General features: G+C 42.0%; 1 protein-coding gene and 1 long non-coding RNA gene across 10 annotated transcripts in view; one reads left to right on the forward strand and one right to left on the reverse strand.

Moving 5' to 3' along the window:
• The window catches only part of LOC149856652 (uncharacterized), a 175,917-nt gene that overhangs the window by 123,573 nt on the left and 32,792 nt on the right, over nucleotides 1-19,552 (reverse strand). The gene's annotated exons all lie outside the window — the stretch shown is intronic.
• EYA2 (EYA transcriptional coactivator and phosphatase 2) overlaps nucleotides 1-19,552 on the forward strand; it is a 147,096-nt gene that overhangs the window by 101,097 nt on the left and 26,447 nt on the right. For 8 of the 9 annotated variants that reach the window (XM_090064130.1, XM_090064136.1, XM_090064137.1 and 5 more), the window contains 2 exons: nucleotides 1,850-1,977; nucleotides 2,460-2,543. In XM_090064130.1, the coding sequence (XP_089920256.1) occupies nucleotides 1,850-1,977; nucleotides 2,460-2,543 (212 nt within the window). The remainder of the gene's footprint in view (nucleotides 1-1,849; nucleotides 1,978-2,459; nucleotides 2,544-19,552) is intronic. The other variant, XM_090064129.1, reaches the window with a different exon arrangement.

Raw genomic sequence — 19,552 nt, forward strand, 5'->3', positions numbered from 1 at the left:
CTTTCCTTCCTCCCACTCAAGTTTTTCCAGGGAGAGAGGTGAAAAATGAGGAAGAAAATACTTAAAAATACACAAAAGCAAGTTTAATATATAATAAACATGGTGAAAAAAAACCTCTTAATATATTTTTTTTTGCAGAAATGACCTAAATAAGTGATGTTTGTTCCAAAGGTTTTGTGTTAGAATTTTTATATGAAGTGGTGATTTTTTTAAAAAAGGAAGATACCCTTTTACAAATTTCACAATTCAGGTTTGTTTTTTAAATGATTGTAAACCCTGTTGAATTTTTGACCAGCTCGAACACAAAACCTTTGGAACAAACATCGCTTATTTGGGTCAGTGGTCTCCAACCTTTTTATGGTGAAGATCACTTTTTGGCACACCCCTCCACACCCCGCTCCCCACCCCCTTGGACAAGTTGCCCGGGTTCTGACCCCGCTCACCTAGCCCAGCCCGACCAGCCGGGGTCATGGCTCAGCCCAGTCACGTGCTTCCTGCTGCTCCCGATCATGGAGCCTCTGATAGACTGAGATCAACTGTCAGAGGCTCCACGATTGACGAGTCAATTTAACAGATCGATAGAATAGATTTCATAGACAATTTGGGCTGGAAGGGACCCGGGAGATCATCGAGTCCAGCCCTGATCAAGATTGACTGATTGGTGACCACTGATTTAGGTAATTTCTGCAAAAATATCTGTCCTTACCACATGAAGAGAATTTTTTTTTCACCATGTTGCTACTTGTGTAAATTTAAAGGTTTTGCAGCTTTAATTATTCTAGTATAATTAAAGCAACTATTCTCCGTTCCCCCCATCCCCTCCCTCCTCCTGCAGTACAAGCACTGTTATACTACTATATAAGTGCTTATACTGTTTAGGAAATTAAAAAAAACCCAAAAGTTGACAGCCAAATTATTACTTTTATACTGACATAACCACATGCGCACTGGAACTCTTTGGTATAAACAGATATCATTTTTGGAGAGGATTGGCTGGGCTGGGATGTATCCTGACACAGCTGATCTGCTTCCCTGGTGTCCATAGGCTTCTCTGGGACCATGGTCCTGCAGGTAGGGTCTCTGCCACTCCAGGTCTTCATGGGCCTGATCTTGTGGGATGATGGCCATAGGCCAACTCAGGGTATGGCAGCATGATGCACACACTGCAGGGGGATTCTCATGGTATGCACCTGCAAACATGGAGGGGGTTAATCTCATAGGGGCTCCCCTCTTCATGCTTGCAGAACATGTCCTTACTAGGGGTTCAGCAGTGAAAAGTGCACGCCCCAGAAATCTCCTTGAAGGCATATAGGATTGGGCTTCTGAAACCATGGAAATGCCTGCCTGTGGTGGCTGAAGAGCAGAGAAAGCTCTGGGCTGCCTGCATTCTGCTACCATAAGATGTTGGCCACAAAAAGGCGGCACAAACAGTGACTAGGAATCCCTGTGCTCACAAATGTGGGCATTTGTGGCACAATAAAGGGCCAAGAAGTCTGTTCACTTGGGTTTTATGCCGTCAAATTTTTTTTATAGAAGGCAAAAAGTCTATTTGCAGCCTGCCTTATGCATATGTTTCAGAAATGCTTACTCCCTTACTGAGCATACCTAGTTTGGTGAAATTCTTAACATGTAGGCCAGGTTTTGGATGGGTACTTGGAGGGGCATATTTTCCCACCTGAGACTGCAGCGTATGGAGGTGCAGCATCTTGAGAGGCTTTCCATGAATCAGTGTTATTCTCTCTGTCATACCTTTGCCTTAACATCGTTTTCTCGTATTAAAAGAAACACTTGTGAAGGGGAATAGATAGTGAAACTTAGGCTTTTACTGGCATGCCTTTTCTCACAACAGGGGAATATGCAGCAACACCCGTAAAAGACATAGAAGCAGACAGGCAGCACCGAGCATCTGACGGAAAGGTACGAGGCCGATCAAAAAGAAGCAATGATCCTTCCCCCACTGCTGACAGTGAGATTGAGGTAACAGTGCTAATTCCTTGTTTGTTAATAAATCCAGCCATGAAAAACTGTGGCACTGATTTGCGAATAATTGACTAGAGAATGATCAGAGCAAAAATGATATTAGCTAGACATTTGGATCTATAACCATAGTTAGTCGGTTTAAAAAAAAAATCTGTGGACAAAATTCTGTTCTCTGGACTCTGACATCTTTTGATTCTGTTGTTCTGTTCTCCTGGTAAGTTAAGTCATTGATATTTCCGTGCATGCTGGGGCAGCAGACCGACAGAACTGATATTCCTGATTGCCTTTCTAAGAACTGATTCTTCTTTTTTTATTTTTACCAACTTTAAAGAGGCGTCACTGGTTGAAGTAGGCTTTTTTTTTTTTATCATAAAAGGTGTATTCAAGTAAAATCTTTTCCTAATTGCATGCAGTCCCGCAAACACTTAATGTATGGATGTATTTGTCTCTCTTTCACCCCCACCCTTCTTTCATTACAGCGTGTGTTTGTGTGGGATTTGGACGAGACGATAATTATTTTTCACTCCTTGCTCACAGGAACCTTCGCATCCAGATATGGGAAGGTAAAATTTTAAATAATCTCTTTTTTAACATGACTGTTTGTCAAATTGCAATGGGTATTGTGGGGGGCTGTTAATAAGGCATCTTTTCAAACAGATGCTCCTGTTACGCTCAGACAAATTTTGTACTCTAAGTCTTGTAGTATTTCCCTCAAACAAGTGAAAATTTAATTTAGGTTTCCCATCATAGACCTTTTCTTCAAAAGCTTGCATTGTTCAGTTGCTAATAGATAGGACACTGAGCTGTTATTCTTTCAAAGACATGTCTCCTAGGAAAAACGGTTTATCCAGCAGGTGGGAAATAGTTAGTCTAGAGTGAACAAGGTAATGTTTTTCTGTTGGTCTATTGTTTTCATAAGAGTCACAGAGTAACATAAGAGAAAAACCCCAATATATATATTTTCTCAAGAGATCTTTTCCTTTGGCCAACCCACAAACAGCACTTTACCTTTTACCTTAAATAGCCAACTGAGACCAGATATTTTTTAAGGCATTTAAGAACCTGGTGGCATACTAGCTACTTCTCTGCTTCATTAGGTACCTAAATACCTTGGAAAATCTGTCCCCCAAACTGATTATGTCATGTACATAAGGAATCTGTTCTGTAAGTATTAGAGGAAACTTTGAAGTGCTTGAACTTGGCTGCTGTGGAATTCTGAAAAAATGGTACTTGTATTTAGAGTTGTGTGGTTTTTTAGGTATATGGCGGTTCCCTTATTTATAATAGTTTGATCACTTTGACTTACATCATGCCAAACATTTTTAAATGAGGAGGAATAAAGACAATAACATTACCTAATTTAAGGTTGATGACCTATTTGGCAGCTGTTTCTGCACATAGCTTTAAACACTGCAGCTTCATGAAGAGATTGGAAAATAATCCTGCTTCTCTTTAACAAGTAGAAATATGATTTGACATCATTTTATGGCTTTACCAGCTGTAGTTGTTTTATGATGGTTATAACAAGCTGGATGTGTAATTAGTGAGAGAGATTTATTGTCCACTGTTAGATGTGCACAGTTGTAAAGGTTATAAAATGGTGTTTGTGGTGCAGAAATCCACTGCACCATGTGGAATACCAATAACACTTTTAACAGCACCCTCTGAAAATCAAGCACACATTTCCAAGCAGGGATTTGTTCAGGCCTATGTTGTACAAAATAATTGAAGTGGTTACTTTTCCTACTGAACATAATGAATGAGACAGTTTGCAGCAGCCATTGTGTAAACTCTCACCTTGTTGTACGTAAAAAATAGAAAAGGAACAGGCAGGATAAGGAAGAATAAACTTATGCAGAATAGGCCTGCTGTGCAATCACACTTAGGACTAAGTTTGGCTATTAATAGTTGATGAAGAATTCCTGTTCTGTCTTGGCAAAAGAAGTGTGCAAGTGGCTGGGAAGAGGGGATGGTTGGGGAAAGAGCAGCACTGGAGGAAGGTGAGTCATAGTCCCCCTTACTTAGCCTCTCTGGCCCCAATACTCTTCCATTCCTTTATAATGCAGTAGCTTCAACAGTGGGTAGAAAGACTCCAACCCAGCCTTGCCTAAAGACAGTCACTGTATAAGTAACTTCTACATCTACTTGCATGGCGACACTTGCCACCCCGCCCCACGGCCAGTCATCAGTGACAGAGCAGGGAGGGGTGTGCCCCGCAGCCGATCACACCGACTGGGGAGGGGGGTTACCCCCCGCTGTCATGCACGCTGACCTGGAAGTGCCAGCGGCGCTTCTCCTGGCGCCTCTACTCCCTGACCAGCACTCTCGGGGGGGGCACCAGCACTCCCCTTGCCCATTGCCCGAGTGGAAAAATCTGGATTTTTTAATCACGGAAAAATCTGGATTTTGGGTTACTTTTTTATACCTGGAAATTGGGGATTTTTTTTAATCAGAGAAAACCAGGATTCCTGGTGATGAGGTACTGGCAGCGCTTCTTTTTATATGTAGGTGCCAAGAGGTTGGGGCTGGTATCAGAGAAGTAACACTGCCAGTGCAATGCACTCTTCTCTGTCCTCACGCTCAGAGTATGCATTATGCGTCTGCCTTATGAATGGTCACCAGGTGACCCTAAACAACTGCTCTATATACAGGAACTGAGGGTGCAGTTCCCCATCAAACTGCCCTGCCTATGATTTGGAGGATATATCGCTTCTGTTCCAATTACAAGCTGGATTAACTCTCAAAACAGAAGCATACTATCAGGGACACACAAAGGGAGGTTTTATCCTGCCTGAACGTGGCAGAGAAGCTGGCAGGCTGGAGAAAACCTCCCCACCCCCTAACGTCTCAGTTGGAGGTGCTTCAATGTAGAAGGGGGTTAAGAAGCGTCTGCAGCCATATTCAATTAGCTGTGAATACTCCGTTTAGAAACCTGTTCCACAGGCTGCTGCATACAGCATGGGTGTAGCGTATTTACTGTGTGACTAGGGTTCTTAACAGACAGAGCAGCCCATTATTATGGCTTAATATACTGTCCACCCAGCCTTTCTCATCCCTTCAGGTACACATTAGAGTGATCTCTCATGCAACAGAAGTAGACTGGAGCCTTTACTATATCTGCAAAGAACAGTGCACCAAAACAAGCCTCTGAAGAAACCACATAGGGAAATAAGGGAGTCAGAACTACAACAGTACTGGAGTTCGGGCTGAGTCAGATGCAGTGGTATGGGAAAGGAGAATTATGCACTACTGGCTTCTGGCACAACTGGGTTTGGCCCTTCATTCTGTGTTCTGGCTTGAAATAGCTCAACAAAGGCAGGACATGCCACCTGAGATCCTCTTAACCTAACATAATACATGGTAAAAGAGACAACAGACCTTCTCCTTCCCCATTACACAATTTGGCAAACTGTTAAATTAATTCTTTCTAATTATCATAATCTTACAAGTCAGCAGACTTCTTTTGTCTCGACTCATGCATTCTAGTTGTTAGCCTTCTCTTTGGCATCCCTCATTAGCAGTGAAAAGCTGTGTTTGACAGATTCAGTCTAACATGTTTTAATGTATGGTAGAAACAAAAAGGTACTAAGTATTTTTGTGTTGCTAATATATTACAGAAGATACTGATGCTTCTTCTCCAGTGCTGTTTTTGGTCATGTATATTTAGACTGTAAGTTCTTCATAGTAGTGGAATATTATCTTTTTCACCTAGAAGTATGGTACTGTTTTCAGTTGGTACCGCTTACTCTATTGTAATATAAAAATAATGACTAAACCAAAATTTAGTATTGTCATTTTTCCTATTACAAGTTTTGGAAACAAATGAAAAGGATTTTTTAACACTGAATTACAAAACTGAACATTTTGGAAGACTGCTCGTGTTGCTATCAGAACATGGAATTCTGAAATTTTGTTGCATCTTTATCAAATATTCAATATTATCTAATAGAAAACAGGTTTAGATCTGCAAAACTGAATGCAAGATTGTAGTCAACACCTTAAATTGACACAATTTTAACAGAAATTAGTAGCAGAGGGAGCACATTTTGCCTAAATTTTCAAATAAAAAACTTATGGAAATTTATGGTCTGAGATTAATTTTCTGAATCTTCAAAGTTGACTATCTCTGGTACTGAGTATATCTTCTCCAGCCTTGTCTGGCCAGGGATTCTCTCCAGTCCAGTCAACTACTAGTGCAAACACTTCAAGAGACAAGGAAACACTGTGGAATTTCCCTCAAGCAGGTATAAGCCGCACTGTTGCCAGTACTCGCTTTGCCTTTCCAAACCACAGGTTCACATTAGTGCAGTAACAGTGATGCCACAAATGAGGACATATCCTCCAAATGCATACGTAAAGCCTTAAAAACCACTTGTTTTTAAGACTATTAAGGACTGATTGGGTCCACAGCTGTTGCTATGCATCAGATGGGAATTTGCTCAAGAAAAAAAAAATCTGAATCTGTACCTGGATCAGAGTTGTTGTAGTCCATTTGTATTCTCCCTGCCCTTTGTGGGCCTTGATTTGACTTTACCATTTTTCTGCTTCAACAGTTGCTTTAGGCTAAGATTTTAAAGGGCCCTAAGAAAACTGATCCCTAATTGCACTGTTTTTCAAGGGGAACTGGTTTCCTAACTCCATAACACTTGAAAAAACTAGAAAACAAGAATTCAGTTTCACAAAATGTTGAGGTTGGAACAAGTGCTTTCCTATCAGGATGAGTTTTGTGAAAAATATAATATGACCTACCCTAAGATAATAAATAGCCTAGTGGTTAGGACACTTGTTTGTAACTTGGGAGTCTTGGGTTTGAGTCTCTACTCTACCCAGTTCAAGTCCTTGCTGTCACTTGGACCAGAAATTTCATCCTAGACCTACCTCAGCAAAAGTGTCAGTAGAACTGATGCTCCTGCAAAAGGCTTGTTTCAGTGGACTTTAGTTAAAATTTTTCATTGAAAAAGATTTTGATCAACTGTACTTGATACCTTTTTTTTTTTTAATCACAGGCCTTTATGCCTAAAACAGCTTGTACATTGCTGTATTTTTACACCGGCCCCAAAAACCACTACCCATTTGAAACACCATAGGGTTTTAATCAAAACTGATGGTGATTCATGCTCTTAGTGGCTGGATCTGTCCTTTAGTACTTTACAAACTGAGAAGAAATAAAAACCCATTTTATTACTAGGCAGTTAAAAACTATTTGTAGAAGTTGCTAAGGTTCAAATCAAAAGCGCCCTCCCCTGAGGACTATTAGTTAATTCAAAGTGTCATGGACTTTTTTTTCTTCTTTCTCCTCCTCCTTTTGCTCAAGATGTGGCCTTGTATCACTACTGCTGTTCAAACATCTGAGAGTTTTCCATTCCTTTGACAAACATGAGCCAAAGTGCTTAAGGACATCTGTTTATTTTATTTCTTTAATGAGAAAACCTTCCAATTTCTTCTTGGCTCAGCTGTGTTTATTTACATTTTGTTAGTCATATGTGCTGGGCACCTTGGGACATTAAAAACCTGCAGAGGCCTAGGCTATGGCCTACTAGCAGGCATCCTGGTCAAAAAGGCAGAATAAGCCCTTCCTAAGGAAAACACAGACCTTGGAACTCCATAAAATAGATTTTCAAAACAAATACAGCCTAATTCACTCAGTAGATTGTGGATTAAGTCAAGATGAATACAATTTGGAAAGGATTTTCTGAGGAAGTTGGAGATTTTTTACCCACTGCAGGCTAAATCTTGTATTTAATGCCTTTTTAAGTTAAATAAAAAAACCATTCAGTCATTTTAGGTAATTAAAAAAAGTCCGTTCCTTTAGACATGCTTGCTATATTAATTATTGGCTCATTACTGGGGAGAAAGGAGGAACCATACAGAATATATAATTCCAGTTGTTTGATTATTTCTAAAATGTATTTTGAGAGCAAATGTTGGTGTTCTGTCATTTTAGTTGTGTAACTGGAAGAAGTAACAGTGCAAACAGGTAAAACTAACTATCATAGTTGGAAAGGTGGACACAGGAGACTTTATGAACAGGATTTATGAATTTAACCTCTTGTAGCAGAGCTTAGGTGATCCATGGGCTTTCTAAGCACAGTGCGCACATATGACATTTAGGAGTATTAAAGGATTTTTTTAATAGAAAGTGCATGTCATAAATGATGCTGGATTACCAGCCAAGTGGTAGCTGAGGTGACTGTAGTCCTGAGCGCCTCCAAGTAATTAAACATAGTTTACTTCTATTATATTTAGGAACCTGTATTAAAAAGAGATATTCAAACTCGACATGTAAACACAGATAAACTATATTGTTGCATGTCAAAGACAATTCTGCGTGGTTGTGCACAACTAGATGTTTCTACCTCAGTGGACTGTATCATGAAAACATGGCCCTTTTTCATGGGACAGGATTTGAATAAGATAATTATATTCTATCTCGGAGCAGAAAATAGTGAGGGTAGTGAGAAACAACTTGCTGAGTTAGGATAACATCGGATGTAAAGCCTTCCACATGCCTTAACAAACATTTTTTCTTGATGAACAGAAGAACCATTGCACAGATTTAAAAATGCAACAAAATGAAACTATTTAGGGGCCTGATTCCCATGGGACATTAATCAAACCCCAGCATTCACAGATATGGATCCTGAGGATACCTTTGAAGCCATTGCCATAGGGGAGGGATTCATCTGAGTGTCTGAAACTGTTCAGCTTCTACGCACTTGTGGAGTATGGGAGCTGGGGGTTTAAATACCTTGTCCTGCATACCTCTGCATTTTGGTACAGATTTTTTTTCCTGATGAGTAGACCACATAGGTTTGGCATACAGAACCTTTGAAGTCCCCTGAAATTCTTGTTGCTGTGGCATAAGCGGTACATTTAAGAGAAGAGCAGGGATCTATTTGCAACAGACACTGGCAAACCATCTTTTCTAACTGTATCTGCTTAATGAGGAAACTTTATCTGGCTCCTGATAAGAGCAAAACAGCTCTAAGGCACTGTCCCCATTATCTGTGGACAGATTAATGCAAGTAAGTGTCAGAACATGTAGTGGAATATACTGAATCTGGACTTTAATGTATGGCTGTTGTCAGCCGAGTGGCCCTGAAAATGGCAATATCCTACTGCTCACTCTGAGTCAAATGTACCGCTTGACTAACAAGACATTAGACAATTTTGTCTACAGAAACTGACTTAATTTCCCCAGCACAAAAATAAAACAAGCAAGAGAGGTTTCATTTTGTTCCCTCAAGGCAAAAATTAGGTATTTTCCCTTAGCACAGATGAGATGATGGTTTTGCCCACAAAGGAAATATTTTTATCCAGCCCTAATAAACATGAGAAACAGGAGCATGATAAGAGACCAAGCTTTATTCCCTGTTCAGGTTATTTGACTGTAAATGCACCTGCCTTCTGGAAAAGGTCTGCTGTTTACATCTCTGCACTGGGCATTAGGAAATTATGTAGAAACCCATAAAAGCATGCAAGGGAGAGAACACAATGATAGGACACTGGAACAAGCCTTAGGCAGGTTCTGCATGCTAATTAACATTTTATAACGCATCTTTAGAATAGGTGCCACCATGTGTGGCTAGAGCATCACTATGCTGTCCACAAACTGAAGTCTAAAGGCAGTGCAAAGAGGCCTACTGGTGTTCTGCTCTTAGACAGGAATGTCAGAGCTTCAGCTGCTTGGCAAAGGATAGTATGACAAATTATATGATGCAGATGTAATCATCTCTTCAATATAAGGATCAGATTTATTTTTTGTTCTATTGCCCTTGAAATGTCTCACCCTTGCAGCAAGTTCTAATTGTATAGTACATTATTATCTCCAGTGCGAAAATCTTATCCACCAGTATTCAGAGGGCACCAATAACTGTGGAGTCTTTTCAGATCTTGCTTTTGAACAATGTTAAGATATCCATATTACTACTTTTGAGGTATACTGATGGTGGCACAGAAACCTTGGGGATTGAAGAGCCTGCTAGTCAAGCAAAAGAAATCAGGGTCCCAGCAGGTTTTCTCTCTACAGCCAGAGTTTGGAAACAGAATACCGCAGTACTGAGGTCTCCTCTTTAGCTAGAAGATATGAGCACTGTTTTTCTTAATTAGAGGGTCCCAATTTTTTAAATCCTGAAAGGATGGATCCTTCATAATAGCTGTCATCAAGATCACAATGAAAACGGTTGATAAGGCAACTTGAGAAAAAGCTAAGAGAGCACTAATGTGTCTAACGAAAGCAGCATTGGGGCCAGATGAGAGCCCTAAGGGAGCAACCACTGTGTTTATATTATGACAAACCAGTGAGCATAACTCCAAATGAAAAGATCCCAGTCCTACAAAGCTGCTCCATGGCTCCAAGTTCCACCATGCACCAAAAAAGCTGTGCTAGGAAGGGCTCCAGTGACGAGAATCTTATACAAGGAATGCAATGGAAATCAGTTTTCCTTTAAGGCAATCTCTGCATTGACAGACTAAGGAAGATGACTTGGGAGAGCCAGTATGGTCTGCTGCACTGATTCTCAACCAACCTGGCCACAGCCACTGCTGCGATTCTCCCAACCACCCACTCATGGCTGTACATGCAGATCACTGCAGAAGCACCCCCCCAGCTTGAGAGCCAGATAAAATCATCCCATTGGCCAGATCCTGCCCGTGGACTATAGATTGCTGACCCCAGCTTAGACATTTCCAAAGAAAAAACAGATTTATAAACACTGAAAATAGATTTAGGAGCCAAGACAACTCTGTGAAACATATCCATAAGAACACCTCAACATCTGATTTAATTTTGTGCTACCTTCAAATTTATAGGTGGAAAATATGTACTTGGCTGATGACTTTGGTTAAGAGCACTGTTTTTGATACCTCCCATATTACATTTTTAATATATGTACAAAGCTAGCTGTGAAAAAAAAGAAATCATGAAGGCTTTTTTTGTTTTGTTTAGCTACTGTTTGCTTTTGTCAGGCAAAGTTTACAGCATGTTGAATGTTAGGGTTGTTCATTCAGGCTCAAAAGCATATCTAATCAATCTGAATTTATCATTTTTCAGATGAAATACTGTGATTGTATGTGTAATGGTCCCATTTATTTCAGTCTCCAAACTGTCTCATATAAACCAGCGAGAGGTCTGCAGTGCTATTTTCAAAATCATCCAGTCCTATTTTTTTAAAAGTTTGATTTACTTTCTATGAGGTTTAGGTTCCTAAGTCATTTTTGAAAATAGAACTAGGCTGTGAAGTCACTTAAGCACTTTCAGAAAATCCTCCTCTATTTCCCTATCTTTTCAGAGCACCACTGCTTGGGAAGCAGCTGTCCAGAAGACTAAAACTAGCATTTATCTAGTTCAGTGATTTTTTTTTTTTCAAAAATGTTTGGCTCTCTTTGAGTCTATGCTTCCTTGTTGTGTATATATTCAGTGTACGTATAACCAGGAAGCAATATGGATTATTTAGTACTATGTCGCCAGTTGCATGGTAACAGCATCCTTCTTTATTCTTATTCTTTTTCTCCATTTATAATTTGCCTTTCCCTTCATCTATTTTTCCATCCTCTAGATGTTCTCTGTATGATCCTAGGGGCAAGCATACCCCAGTTTGAGAAACAGAGGTCTATAGCTCTATAAATTGGTTTCCTCAGCACTTTAAAAGTCCCATGAAAAGAACTAAAGGGTTTCCCCTCCTTGAAAGCCCAAATACAAATACATGTACCTACTTGAATTGAGGAAAACAGATTCTACATGTACCCATGGGGGCCACTTTTCCCTGTGAACCGGGCAGCCTTCTCACATTCTGATCAGGGTATGAAATACAGCATCCAAATGAACTAGTTTATTCTCGCAACCTGTCTTTGTTCAAACATGTGGCCCAACCTTCTCTCTCTTCAAGCCATTGCTTTTTTTTTTTCTTTTAATAATATTGCAACCAAACTGGTTGTTTTTTCCAGGAGTTTCCAAGTAATTAAACCCAATTAAAACCATTAAATTCCTTCTTTTAGTGCCAGCTTCATTATTAACATCTAACCCCAAGGAGGAGATTTAACTTGGAAAGCTCTCGATTGTGTACTAATCCGTCTCTCACCTCTGGCTGACACCTCCTGCAGATAAACCTACAGAATAGGAGTCTGATAAATACTTTTAATTAATACTTTCTTCCTTGTAGAAAAGTAATTATTTGCTCACGGCATAAACAGGTATTTGGCAGGGATTTAAAGAGCCTGATTGGTTTTAAATAGCAGGCTTTAAATTTTTTTTTCTTTTAAAAAGAAAAAAAGTCTGAATCCAAGATACATGCTTGGAATCGCATTGTCCTAGTGTTCAGAATGTCAGGTTAATTGGCACATTGGTAAATAAAGGCAAACTCAGACAACAAGTCTGCTATAGTTTGCTATCCATCTCAAAGCAGCCAGGTCTGTCCCTTTGCTCATGGCATGCAAGTCTGAACAGTTTGTCTGCAAGACAGAAGCTTGGAGCTAGAGCAATTTGGAACCAGAAACTGAGGTAAGAGTGACTTGCACTTGAGAGATTGCCAGAGATAAGCCTGCCTCTCACTTCCTATTACAATTTCCCCAAAAGCTGTACAGGAGGAGGTAACTGCCTGTGAAGGCCCAGCCACCTGGATTAGTAGTAGCTGCAGGTGGTAACAAATACATGTGTTTTTAATGCATACTTTAGGGCAGGTATAAGCCATAGTGAAAAGTAAGGCTCAGTGTTTTGGGAAAGAAGCAATGAGGAGACTTTTGTTGGTACCAAGCAATTAAGCAAGTCTGCACTGTAGTAGGAAGTGTGACTGCAAGACATGTAGGCATACTCAAGCTGGCCTTACTCTGTCTGGCATGAATGGTGGTAGCAATGAAGATACGGCAGCATGGACTTCCAGGCTAAGGACAAATGTTCAAAAAACGCAAGGCAGAAGTGGTCAGTTTCGTGCTTTACTGTAAGTGCTCAAAGCTGGGCCAGGAGGGACCAGAACAGACACTGGCTCTGAGGGGCAGGCATTATGCAGACTGCCTGCAGTGGCCAAAGCCAGCAGGTTGGGGGTACTCCCGAATGCCTCTAAGCAGGCTGCCTCTGCCCCCCACTGCCCTGCCAACAGCCATGTGCTGGCAGGGAGCAGGGCTGGGCAATGGGAGGAGGGGAGTGAGGAGTGGAGGCCCCCACCATGCTAGCTTAGATCTGGGGTGGCTGTCAGCAAGGCGGAAGGGGTGGGGAGAAGGACAGGGGCTGTTTCCTGTGACCTGGAACTGCCCCCCGCCCCCCCCCAGCCCCCTCTTGGCAGGCAGATCTACCGCATGCTACTGAGGGCAGGGCATTGGAGGTGTCCAAGCTGGCTGCATCCACACATGTACCCAGGACACGTCACACAGGGCCTGGGTTGGCAGAGGCTCCAGGACAGGAGCGGGAGTGACTGAGAAACATAGCAGGCTGCGGGCATGCGGGGCCAGGTGTCACCAGTGTACACCTCTGAGGATGAGAGCAAGGTGGGGGAAAAGCAATGGGATTCAGACTCTAGCTCCAAGGATGCCAAGCCACTCTGTGCAGACAGTTCTGTGCTGCTGCCTGCCTCCTGGCACTGCCCGGGCAGCTGGCTCTGCCCTGCTCTGGCCCACCGTGTCCTGCCATTTTCCTGGCCATCTCCAAGCTTACAGGGTGATATGCAGGGCAGCAGCTTTAGGATGGGCAATTCTTCCCCCACCCCACTACAGCAGCTGTTCCCCCACAAGGCACTGGCTCCTGCCCCATGCCCACTACCCGGGGCCAGTGCCTCTCGTGGGGCCACCTCAATGGGCAGGTGGAGAAGGTGCTGACTTGAGCCACAGCTGGGGTGGGGGTCCCCAGGGAGTGGCACACTAACCCCAGAGCTCCTGCCCTGTGGGGACTGTCCCTGGTACACCTGTGGGGCACCTCACCTGGTAGGCAGTGGGGTAGGGCAGGGCAGCACAGAGTTGGCTGCCTGGGCAGCACCGTGAGACAGGTGACAGCAGAGTACAATCTTCACAGAGTGGCTTGGCATTCCTGGAGCCAGGTCCTGTTACTTTGCCCACGCCCTGCCCCTACCCCTAGAGGTGTGCATTAATGACAGCTCCAGCCCCACACACCTGTAGCCTTCTGCACTGCCCCTGTCCTGGTGCCTCTGCCAGCCCAGGAGATGCCCAGCACTGGGCCCTGTCCGGCATGTCTTGGGTACATGTGTGGCTGCAGCTGGGCTTGGATGCCCTCAGTACCCTCAGCAGCACATAGCAGATCTGCCTGCTGGGTCAGGCTGGGGGTCACTGCTGGTCCTGGGTCACTGGTGTCTTGAGTGCAGCTCCTGTCCCATCCCACTCTCGCACTCTCCCAAGTCCCAGTGACAGCTGCCCCAGACCCAAGCTAGTACAGTTGCGGGGAAGGGGTGCGTGGCAAGGTTCCTCCTTCCTGCTCCCATGCAGAAGACAGGGCTATGTGAGAGCACAGGAGCAGCCAAGCGCTGGCTGAGGCTAGCCCTCTGCCCTGTGAGGGGAAGGTAGCAGTGGGGGGGAGGGGGGGGGGGGAGGAGGGGCTTCAAAGCAGACTGGGATGCTGGCAGATTGCAACCTAGCTTGCAATGGGAGGGGATCTGGGTCAGATATTCAATAGACTCGTCTAACCTAAATTGATTAAGTCTGATACCAGACTGATCCAGATCTCTGAGACCAGGATTCACCATTTTTAAACCAGTCTGTGCACCAAACTTCTGTACAGTTGTGGGTTTAGAGCAGTTTCTGTTCAGTTATGTGTAATGTCTGGCCCAGTATTTGGTCACTCCTTAGATAAATAGCAAGGAACTTAGTACGGGTGTACGGCCTCTATTGTTATTGCCTAAGCTAGGTGGATCAAACCTGAAATCACATTCTCAGTTGCAGTATATACAAAGTCTATTTCACATGCAACAGTCATCATTAAACTACTCCGCAAGATCTATTTTTGCAGAACTGAATTGTGTTGTGCCTTGTTCTGGCTGTAACTGTTCACGAGAGCCGACCCAAAATTTAGACAAAAACTTCTCTAATGTGAAAATGCTGGGGTTTTTTCAAAAAGCTCTTTATTATAAAAATGTTTCAACATTTTTTAAATGCTGTCAATATTGTATTTTGACACCTTTGAAACAAAGATGGTGCATTTTGTGGGTTAACTTTTTTTTCATTTTGAAATTTAAGTCAATTTATAGCAAAATCAGAATAAAAATAGGCCAAAATTGACATGAAATATAAATTGACCCAATTTTTTATATCTTTTCCAGAATTTAGATTCACAAAAAAATTACAATTTTGATTTGAGAGGCCAGTTTTTTAAAACATCACATTTTGCCAGTTCTAGTATTTAGTTCAAACCATGAAAAGACTAGAGGGGGGGAAATAACCCTCTGCTGAATGAGGTTACTTAAAAACAATTAATATCTTGATAGAATGCAAAATGGGCAGGTCCAAAAATAAGCTGTTATAATGATCTAGTCTACACTGTAACCAGTTTGATTCTGATTTACAGGGGCTGGAACAGGCCAGGTAAGGTATTTTTCTGCTTGTGTTGTAGGATCCAGTGACTTCTGTCTCCCTGTTTTTTACCTTTCTGATCTCCAGGAAACATGGTATGGGGATTATCCTTGAACCAAAGGACACTGAAGACTTCTCTACAGACTTTGGTTCACATCCCTAGCCCTGCCCCTTAATACTAAACAAGGGGGATGCTAGGCTAAATAAAAATGGACCAATGAATATAGTTTTTGATGGAGTGATATTGTTCTGCTGAATTTAAGGTTGCAAATAGGATAGCATTAATTCACAGGACTAGACAATTCCAGGAGTAGGAATACTGTCACCAATTGCTTTACATAAAATAACAATCACAGGTTTCAGCTGGGCTCTAAAAAAAAAATTTCCCCTGAACAAAAGGGCTCTCTCTCCTGGCAAAGAAATGGAGTCGTCATCAGTATGACTGCTTAAACATAATATAAGATTGATATAAGAAATGAAAACATAATTCCCGTGGAGTTGTGTAAGTACAGCACCAGTTCTAAGGTGGTTGGAGTCTGTCTTGCAAGATCAGGCCCTGGTTCAGACAGTCCACACAGTATGTGAAATAAGTTCTTCTTAGCTAGAAATGGTAACAGTGGCTGTTCAAATCATAAACAAGAGAGACTTTTAAAGTAACTGACCCAGTTCAAATGGTTACAACTTTGCTCTACCTTCCCATTTCTGGATCCCAGCTAGCTTATGAGGACAGCGTTAGAGATTTGTAATTACGCACCAGAGTGATCTTGCAACATTACACCATAGCAGAAATGTCTGACAACACTGTAATAAAGTGCTCTGTTCCTTCCCTTTTGCATTGGACGGGCACAATGGCAGTCCTTGTACTCCTCAGTATACTAAGGCCTTTTCTAAACTGGTGCTCCTGCTATTGTGCTAACCTTTCTAATCCCATAGGAAGGTGCATGTGTTCCCTGCCAATGGTGGCACAACAGCTGAGCTGTCTCAGGGTTCCTGCCTGTAACATATCCCTTAATGCTATAACTGCACCCCAAAAGTAATTGGGTGAAGCTGTTTAATTCGGGCACTTAAGGAAGCTACAACAGCTGTGCATGGCAGAGGTAACGCATCCAGGGGTGGACTGTAATGTCCGTAGTTTTATTTACAAAGGATGTTGCTTGTTTTCTATCCCTACCTCTCATTGTCCTTGTTTGTTAAAGCAGAACTACTAGATTAGTAAGGCGGTAGGACCTCATTCTTCTAATGTTACTAAACAAGCACTCAAAGCTTGTGTTTCCAGTTTAATCCATTTTTGCTGTAAGAAGTAGTTCTTGGGAGGAGATTATTTTTTAGGAGTTTAAGATCCAGTCTCACTACTGGGTTAGTGCATTCACAGATTGTGTCACCTTCAAAACCAGCCTTAGGTTAAATGTTTCCCATACACATTGGAAAACTGGACCCTTGGAAACTAACAGATCCCAGAGAATTACCACGATAATTTTCAGGGTATATGGGCAACCTTGTATAGGTTTTCCAAACCAAAGCTAGCTTAGCCAGCCTCTAGACCAGGGGTGGGCAAAATGCAGCCCACCATACCACTCTATCTGGCCCGCGGGGCGCCTAAAAATTTTTGAAAATTAGTATTTATCTGCTCCTGGCTGCCTGTCATGCAGCCCTCAATGGCTTGCCAAAACTCAGTGAGCGGTCCTCCGCCCGAAATAATTGCCCGCCTCTGCATGAGAGAATCCCCCTAAAGCATAAGTATGAAGCCACTGCATTGGCTTCTGCAACACCTGCTTTCCCAGTAGACAGGCTGCCCTTTTACTTGGCTGATTTTCAGCTGCTGGAACAGCACCTTATGTTGGCTTTCAGCAGTTGTGAAATAAAGCTGCCCTTAAGCTAAAGGCTGAACCCAGCACACTACCTCACCTGGCATAAAGGGCGTGCAAAGAGGATACTGGATCTGAAGGAAAGTATTGAGGTGAAGATTTGTACTATGGACCTTGAATCTGCCAATCTTCGTCTCTCAGTGTCTGTGGAAGTGTCAGCTCCATACTGTTAAAAATCATTCAAAACATTGTATTCTAGCACCTGTTTTGCATCATACCTTAAATACATCTGTCAGAAGCTGAGCTGACATGCTTCCAATTTGGGAAGAGAGGTCATCCATTAAAGTCAGCCCCTCCTAGAAAGGAAGGCAGCAGACTCTGTACTGTCCTTAGACAGTGACTTGCAATACTCTTAATTGAATTTAAGAGTCTCTGTTTTATACAGCACCTAATTTAACCGACTCCTGCCCTGATACCTCTCATACTGACACCAAGAAACATCAACTAATAATCACTACTGCTTTCTGGTAGCCTGTTTGCATTCTTCTATGCTGCCTCTCAGCTTTGGGAGAAGATTCCTATAAACATCTGCAAAGCTACTTCATTATTCTTCTTTGAACTCCTCCTTTCCTGTGATCCTTACAGAAGACTTTGACAAGATGTGAGGTGCTAGGAATATTTCCTGTCTTGCAGGCAAATATTACCTCATTCTTTTCTTGTGCTTCTGTCTGTCTGCAACAAAAATTATTAAGCCAAGAGATATCTTTTTGTTCTGTGTCTGTACAGCACCTAGCGTAATGGATCCTGCTCTGTGACTAGTAACTCTTGGAGTTATGGTATACAGGAATACAAGTATGGATTCATTGTGCAGTCCTGGCCATGACTGGTGCCTCTGGACACCAATTTATCTGAATAATAAATAATGATAGGAGTGCTGATTTGCCTGTTTAACTTTATCAGACTGTTTTAGACTTGGAAACATGCCCTACTGTAGAGGAAATGTCCATACTGTGCTATGCATTGATGCCAAATCATTTCCCTAGTTGACTTCCCTGCTGGGTGGTAAAGTGCATTTTTCTGTTTTTATTTTCATTCCATCACATTCTCTATCTCAAGAGAAGGATTTTTTCTCATCTGCAGTTTAATCTACATATTGTTTCAGTTTAAGAGAAAGTAACTTCATACACTGCACTGCACAAATGTTCCCCACTGCATGCTGGCTATTAATACCAATAAAGTTGCAGACAGACCCAAAGAAAAGAAACATATGAAAGATACCGACCGGTGAGATATCCGAAAAGAGATTTAAAAGGTAATGGCCCTTACAATATAGAAGAAATAAATTGCTTCATTAAAATAAAATCATTCCTTCCTAGCTACATCTTTCCTTCAAAATAGCTCCCTTGATGTAACTTCACGTGGGCAGTAAAATTCAATTCAGTGTTAGTCACAGAGAGCTTCTGCAATAACCAGAACATTAATTAGAGCTTTCCAAGCACCAGCATGCTGAAGAAAATCAATACCCTCACACCTGTGTTGGTGCCTCCATCAGCACTGGGGACTTGCTCTAATTCTCCCATTGGTAGTCCCCATCTCGGGGGCAGAGATCTGAACATCCCTAAGGAGACAGGCAGTGCTCCTCTGAGGCATGATTTGCTGCAGTGCACATTCCCACAGTTTCAAATAGTCCCAGTTGAGACTTCGAGCAGGTTTGAAGCAATCGTGCCAGGGACTGAAAAGGCCTTCCTGATTTTAACCTTGATCTCCTGGATAAATAATCTTGGAAAGAAATTATTGTAAATATTTATTTCACTTATACACTAAATACTTGAAATTTGTAAAAATTGGGGCGGAGAGTAGTTTTAGACCTTTTATGACAAAAATTACGATTAGGAACATTGGCCGTAAATTTTTTAGTTTTACTTTCAGCCCCAAAGAAGAAAGCGCCCTTCTCTCCTGGGCAGTTGCAAGCATTTTTGAACATGAGTAACAATGGTTTTCTCTAGTTTAGTGTAGTCCCTGTGAGTCATTCATATGGCTGCAACCACAACCATTCTATTCTAATTAAAGACAACTACACCAAGAATGCGTAATAATTAGGTTACCCATCTGCCACAAAGGTTGATTGAAACAGCCTCCAAACACTGTGCTCTCGGGTAGGCCTCCTAAACTAGTTCATTACTGACCTCGCCATGCAATAACATGATTCTACACAAACCTGCAGAAAATTAGGGCAAAGACTACATATAAATCTGCACTGT

This window comes from Crocodylus siamensis, chromosome 10 (assembly GCF_052110815.1).
Source record: "Crocodylus siamensis isolate JL-2025a chromosome 10, ASM5211081v1, whole genome shotgun sequence".
Taxonomy (NCBI): Eukaryota; Metazoa; Chordata; order Crocodylia; family Crocodylidae; genus Crocodylus; species Crocodylus siamensis.